A 6971-nucleotide genomic window follows, 5' to 3' on the forward strand; every position below is an offset into this window, starting at 1 on the left:
AACCAGCGCGCGGTTTCATCTCTCGCCAAAGGTCGTCGCCGATCCAAACCAGATCTTATTGGTGCAATGGCGGACGACGAGTCGAGCAGCGTGCACGATGGTGAGCCGCAGGACGCGCTGGACGCCCCGGGCGAGGCACCGACCGACAACAACATCAAGATCTTCCTTCGCATCAAGCCCTCCAAGAAGGTACTTCACCGCGTTGCATAGGAAGGGAATTGCAAGCGATGAATAGGCGTCGGGCTTCTTTACGTGGGAAGAAGACACAAATGGGATGGAGTACAACATTCCCAAGGATGTGGCGTCCGGCCTCATCAACAACTCGCGCACCAAGTCGATTGAAGATCAATTATCGTCCTTGCGCTCACGCCGCCTATTGTCGTAGCTACAAGTTCAAGTTTGACGGGCTCATTGGGATGACGGCCAAGCAAGAAGAAGTGTTTGACCGCATCGGCCGGCCGTGCGTCGAAAAGTACGACGTTTTCTACTTGTCTGTATTTCACACGACAATGTTGTCCATTAGTGCGCTGTCGGGCTTCAACTCGACTATCTTTGCGTACGGCCAGACCGGGTCGGGGAAGACCTTTACCATCACGGGCGGCGCCGAGCGCTACGACGACCGCGGTATCATTCCGCGCAGTCTCTCGCTCATTTTCGAAAAGATGAAAAAGGTACAAAAGACACTATGTTCCACACGATGAACCCATCGATAGCACCCGGAATGTCAAATTTCGGCCTTCATTTCGTACCTCGAGATTTACAACAATCAAGGCTACGACTTGCTCAACGAAGACCACCAAAACACCAAAGCCATTGAAGATTTGCCGTAAAATGGACAGCTTGACCATTGTATTGATACTCATGGATTCCGTGGATAGAAAGGTGAGCATGCTGGAAGACGAAGACGGTAACTGCCACCTTCGCAACCTCTCGATGCACCGCGTCGCGACCGAGGAGGACGCGCTCAATTTGCTCTTTCTCGTATCTATTGGACAGTATTGTCTTTTCAAATCGTAAACTGTAAATGATTAGGGCGACACGAACCGCGCCGTGAGCGAGACGTCCATGAACTTGGAGTCGTCGCGGTCGCACTGCATCTTTACCGTCTCCCTCGAGTCGCGCAAGGCGGGCAGCGAGGTCATTTTGCGCTCCAAGCTCCACATGGTCGACCTCGCCGGCTCGGAGCGGGCGCACAAGACGGGCGCGAAAGGCAAGGTGCTGCGCGAAGCCGCGTACATCAACACGTCGCTGCACTACCTCGAAATGGTCATCGTCGCGCTCCACGAGAAGAACACCAAGGGCCGGACGCACATTCCATACCGCAACTCGATGATGACATCGGTGCTACGCGACAGGTGCGCAAACAATCAGTTCTGATCGTTTTTCGATCAAGCGTGTAGCTTGGGCGGCAACTGCAAGACGGTCATGGTCGCGACGGCGAGCGCCGAGAAAGAACAGACAGACGTACACCAAGGCGCGTGGACGGTTGCTTGAACCTGAAAAATGCCTGCGTAGGAGTCGCTCTCGACGTGCCGGTTCGCCCAGCGCGTCGCACGCGTCCGAAACGACGCGCACTTGAACGAAGAAGTGGACCCGGCGATCGTGATCCGCCGCCTCAAAGCTCAGATCGTCGAGCTCCAGGAAGAAATCGTGCTCCTCAAGGGCGAGCCCGTACGTACAGTATCTCTCTTCTCATTGACGAGAGGTACGAATCGCATCGGTGGAACGCGCATAGAAAGAAGGCGACGAGCTCAAAGAGTACGAGATGGACAAACTCCGGCAAAAGGTATGTGGTATCAATGTATCAAGACAAGAACGATTGAATTGGGTCGTCTAGTGTTTGGACTATGCCAACAACCGCGATCTTGACGCACATTTGGCGATGGGTGACATTACGTACATCAAGATGAAGGCATGCTTTGCCTTCTTGAAGAGCTTTTATCTGGACGGCGTGGGCGACGGAGCGCCGCGCCCGCAAGCGACGAGCCATTCCAGCAGCAATAGCAGCAACAACAACCACGTCCACGAAGACCGAGGGGATGGACCGTCTCATGCGCGCATTATCGAGCTCGAAGAGACGCTGCAGCAGCGCGACAATGAAATCGCCATCCTTGTTGGGATGCTCAAAAAGGTACGACGAGTTCCAATGGGTTGTACCAAAATGTATTGATATTGAAATTGGGGGGGGTATTCACGCGGTCAGTAGGGAGGGAACAGTGTGCAGGTGGCCGACGTTCTCAAGACCGTCGCGTCCAAGCCGCCCGTGGCCCCCCAGGCGCCCCCGCCGCCCCCAATGGCTTTCAGGTCAAAATTGATGCCGCCTCTCTCGACGACCCTGCCAAGGCCTTTGAAGTTTTTCGCGACCAGTACCCGAAAAATGATGTACGCATTTATATTGACGAATTTGACAAAATGTTTGATTTGACAAAATGTTCCATTTGAACGGTAGGTCATTCGCGAAAACAAACAATTGCTCAAGAAAAAGTACGACGAGGCCAAAGCGCTCGCGCAAAACGTCAATGACGCGCGGGGCGTCATCAAGGAGCACATGGCGACGGTCGAGAAGCTCCGCAAGACCAAGGCCCTCGAGTCGCTCACAAGTGGCGACGAAACAACGGCCGCTTCGGACGAAGAGACGGCGCTGGTCGCCAAGATTGACGCCAAGAAAGCCGAGTACAAGACGGGCTTCAACACACTCAACGACCTCAAGAAGGAGATCCAGCACATTCAAAAGCTACTGGAAATGAGTCGCATCAAGCTCCAGAAGGACTTTGACTTGTGGTACCAGAGCCAAGGCAAAGGGCATTTGCTCACCGAGAACCTCGTGCACAAGGCATCGACGACGGGACTCGTATGTACAAGATGCATCCATTGTTGCTCATTCGACTTGTAGAAGCCGGCAGTCGACGAGTCACCTGCTGTACGCTGATGGGTTCGCTTCCATGAGGTCTAAGAATTCCTGTAGAAGCCGGCACCCAAGGCGGCGTGGCCACCGTCGCCACGCACGCCCAGCAGCAACCAGCCCAAGGACGCCGTTCCTACCACCGGCATCCAGTACCTCTGCAGCAACATGAAACGTTGTCTCATGCACCACCACTAGGGAGGTCGATAAGGACGTCTCGGGCTTTTATGAAGCGCTCGATATCCTCAAGCGCCGCAACAGCCGCAAGTAGACACGTGTCCAGTGTAGCTGTCTGTACTACGTTATCCTAAAGTGTACTACATCTAGACGTCGTCGTTCTCGTCGTCGTTGCCAGAAGATCGCGGGGGCTTGGGCGTCTTGGGGCCTTTTTTCATGATTTCTTCGACCTTGGCGAGCTCGCGCTCAAACTTGGCCTCCTTTTGCTGCACCTTGGCCTTCCACTTCTTGTCGACGTCGGGCTCGTCACCCTTCTTGTCCTTATTTTCTTCGTTGCGTCGTCGTCGTCGTCGTCGTCTTCGACCTCTTCGTAGTCGGGGAAGCACTCGCCGTACTCGTCCTCGCCGTCGAGCTTCTTTTGCAGCCGCGCGTGTTTTTCGAGGAGCTCGTCGCGCTCGGCTGCGCGCTGGTGCGCCTTCTTGGCCCGCGCAATCGACTCGGCGAGCGCTGTCGCCGCCGCTTTTTCCTTGGCGGCTTCCATCGCGGCCTTGGCCGTCAGCGTTGCGCTGAGATCCTTGAAGATCTCGCCCTTGGCCACCGCATGTGTGCCAACACCATCCTCCGGACGCATGCCCGGCGGAATGTACTCGCCCACGTCACCAAAAATATCTTCGTCGTCGTCGTCGTCGTCGACCGTGGACGCGACGTGGACGGGGGCGGCTGTCGGGGGCGGCGACGTTGGCACGACCTGCTTGGGCCGATGGCGCTTGCCTTCCGCGGCCAAGAGACAGTCTTCGACCTCGAGTACGAGTGATTGGGGGAGGTAGCCGGCGAGCGGGGCGTGCTTGGACCGGCGTGGGCAGTCGTCCTTGCTCCGCTGCACGAGCTGGGGCAGCGCGTCTACGTCTGGCGCGAGCAGATTGAACGCATACGAGAGGCGGCCGGGTAGAAAGAGGTCGGACGAGCGCGATGCTGTCGACGATGGCTGGAGGAGGTACTTGATGGCCTGCGCCATGCGGGACGCAGCCTTGGTCGGCACGGGCGGCGGCAAAAGTGACGTCGTCGGTTTGGTCAGCGCCTGCACTTGCTGCTGCAGCTTGGCCTTCTCTTGCTTTAGCTTCGAGAGCAGCGAGAGATCCAAGTTGGCTGGAAGCGCCGGCTTGGCCACAAGCTTGGCGATTTCTGGGTCGACGAGGTTGGCGGGCGCCGGCGTCACGTCTACAGAGCATGGGTGGGGCGATTTCGCGCGAGCGGCGTCGTACCAAGGGTCTCTACATCGCCGCCGGACCGGCGCTCGGCGGCGCGGTCGCGGTACTTGCCTTGGTACGTCGGGTCGAGCTTGGGCTGCTTGGGCTTGTCCGCTGCCGGCTCGGTCTTGAGCTTCTTGTACTTAGCCTTGCGCTCGTCGTTCGTCATGCTGCGCTTGACCTGCCGCGGTAGCCCCGATAGGACGCGGGGTGCGTTCCCATGCACCGGCAGCGGTGTGTCCATGATGCGCCGGAAGTCATCCTGCGAGAGCCCCGACATGCTGCTGCGATGGAATCGATTCGAAAACGCGCTTAACAAACACGGTTGACGGCTATATTCCGTTTTACAGTTCTTGTAATCGACATACAATTGAAAAGCTATTTAATGTCGCCAATATAATATAGTATACGGAACACTGGACAGTTGAAAGAGAGCGCCCTACTACTCGCCCTACTATAGTACCCAGAGTACCGTGCCTTTCGATGATGTACGTCAATCTCCCACTTTCAAAGCTCGTACCCGAGAGCATCGAGCGGGAAAACATTATACCCGTTGAACTAACCTACGTCCCATATTCCTGAATATTCGCAATACACCGACATTGCGGACGAGATGAACGAGATGCGCCGCGTCGTTTTGCAGCTTGACCGAATGACCATCTGCGGGCACCAAGGATGGGACGCGCCAGCGAGCACAGAGTAGTTAGTTGCAGCAGCAGTAGCGAGGTCACCAGGCCTGGGCTATGTCAATATGTCGAGGCATCGATGGAACCGTCGGCGTTTCGTGTGCGGCCACGTCATCACGTGCCCAGGCTGGACGATGACTTGGCTATCCCACGAGCGCAACGCAGTTGCATTCTTCGCAGCGACCCGGTTGACATCGCATCGATGGCAGCCAAGGTTGCACTCAAGGCTAGCGTGCGCTACGTGGTGTGAAGACGGGAGATGGGGTGACATCAAGTACCGCGTTGAGTGCGATTCAAACGGCCCCCGTCCTAAAGCGGACGGTCGGTGGTTTCATGTTCTTCTTGTCATAAAACGCGTGCGTCACGACGTCTCCTCGTTTCGTGGTCACCGCTCCGCAGCCTCGTTTTCCTTCAAGTCCTGCATCGGTGCTATCTCCACATGCAAGCAATCGCTTCGAGGTGGCTGCACCAATTGCTGCGTCGACCCGTGTTTTCAGCTCAACCGCTCTCGGTGGTTTCGTCAACGAAAACCTATCCATTCTATCAATACACAAGGATGTATACATATAAAAATGATGGTGACCAACCCGCACGCAGCAATGTGTATTTCGGGCTGCGCGTCAGTTGGCCAAGATTCGGTGCCTTGACGTCCTCACTTTGGATTTTCCCACTCGACGCACCGCAGCATGAAATTGATTCTCGCGACCGCGCTTGCGATCGCCTCGGCCGCGTCGGCTGCGAACTGCACGTTGGCGCAACTCACCGCAATGAGTGACCTCTTGGCGACGAACGTGACGGCCGCGTGCGCCACGAGCCTCAAGATGAACACGACGATCTCGACTGCCATGGGCAACCCCTACGGTGTGTGCCAACCGGCGTGCGCGACCGACCTCAACAGCCTCTCGTCCGGCCTTCCAGTCTGCGCCGAAACGGCGCCGATCGCAGAAGGCATCGCGCAAATCAGCCAGATGTGTACGAGCTTGGCCAACCCGACGACCAACGGTGGCCCGTGCACGGCAGGCGACATGATGACCCACCTGGCGGTATTCCAAACGCCCATGTGGGCGAATTGCTCGACTGCGATGAATGCCACAATGGAGTCGATCACGCCGACGAGCCCCGAGGCTATCCAAACGCTGTGCGCTTCCGCCACGTGCACTGCGTTTCTGTCATCGATGGAGAAAAGGCTGCCCAACTGCGTCGTGGCAGGCGATATCTCCAAGAACGCGGTCAACATAAAGTCGACTTTTCAAAGCATGTTTGGCTGCACACGCGCCGCTGTTGGGGCGCCGTGCACGATGATCGATATGGTGACTGTCTTGACTACTACCAAGACGCCAGTGTGGGCCAACTGCTCGACGTTCCTCAAACTACCCGAAGGCGCAACGATCGACAAGGTCATGCCCAAGGACGACGCCACGTCCCTCCCAGCCGGATTCTGCACCTCGACATGCCCGCAGTACCTCTTGTCCATGGTGAAATCCTTCCCGCCATGCACCATCGACGGCAAGAACATCTCGGATCCCACGGAGCTCTACACGCTGTGTCCCAACGTCAAGCCCGACAAGTCGGGGGCCGCGACAATCAGTGTTTTCACGTGGAGCTATGCCGTTGTGCTTGTCATGGCCGTCGTCGTCCTTTTTTAACCTGACGATGACATGTCCTTCGATATGAATATACTCTACAATATGCACAATACTCGGCACAGGTCTAGCACAATACTTGGCACAGTTCTAGCATCGTGGGAGACTGTCGCGCGGTAGCATCTTTTCGGCACCACCGAAGTGGTCATGCAGATGGTGATGAGGCATCGTTGCAAGTTTTGAAGACACAGCAGGTTTCAAAGGCCGTCTGCAGTCACTACAGTCACGGTTGACGACTGTGCTCCGCTATATAGTGCTTGTAACCGACATACAATTAAAAAGGCTATCCGCAGTCGCTAATATAATACATAATACG

The 6971-nt window shown here is 56.3% G+C and overlaps 3 protein-coding genes across 3 annotated transcripts; 2 read left to right on the forward strand and 1 right to left on the reverse strand.

Annotated features, from left to right (window-relative positions):
- The first annotated feature begins 53 nt into the window (after positions 1-53).
- Positions 54-3236, forward strand: SPRG_05744 (hypothetical protein). Its single transcript, XM_012345028.1, has 16 exons — positions 54-189; positions 236-333; positions 386-472; positions 524-671; positions 714-826; positions 879-981; positions 1033-1355; positions 1401-1464; positions 1516-1675; positions 1743-1786; positions 1838-2153; positions 2204-2382; positions 2450-2851; positions 2894-2920; positions 2966-3054; positions 3101-3236. The coding sequence occupies exons 1-16, from the start codon at positions 67-69 to the stop codon at positions 3171-3173; spliced, it is 2349 nt and encodes a 782-aa protein (XP_012200418.1). The 5' UTR covers positions 54-66; the 3' UTR covers positions 3174-3236.
- On the reverse strand, positions 3226-4606 carry SPRG_05745 (hypothetical protein; the record flags this gene model as incomplete). Its single annotated transcript, XM_012345029.1, has 3 exons — positions 3226-3399; positions 3444-4297; positions 4342-4606. 3 exons carry the CDS (start codon positions 4604-4606, stop codon positions 3226-3228), a joined length of 1293 nt encoding a protein of 430 aa, XP_012200419.1.
- A 1013-nt stretch (positions 4607-5619) lies between these two features.
- SPRG_05746 (hypothetical protein) lies at positions 5620-6707 on the forward strand. The gene has a single exon (XM_012345030.1). It carries the CDS (start codon positions 5699-5701, stop codon positions 6656-6658), a length of 960 nt encoding a protein of 319 aa, XP_012200420.1. The 5' UTR covers positions 5620-5698; the 3' UTR covers positions 6659-6707.
- The last annotated feature ends 264 nt before the right edge of the window (positions 6708-6971 follow it).

Source organism: Saprolegnia parasitica (genome assembly GCF_000151545.1).
Source record: "Saprolegnia parasitica CBS 223.65 unplaced genomic scaffold supercont2.21, whole genome shotgun sequence".
Classification (NCBI taxonomy): Eukaryota; Oomycota; class Saprolegniomycetes; order Saprolegniales; family Saprolegniaceae; genus Saprolegnia; species Saprolegnia parasitica.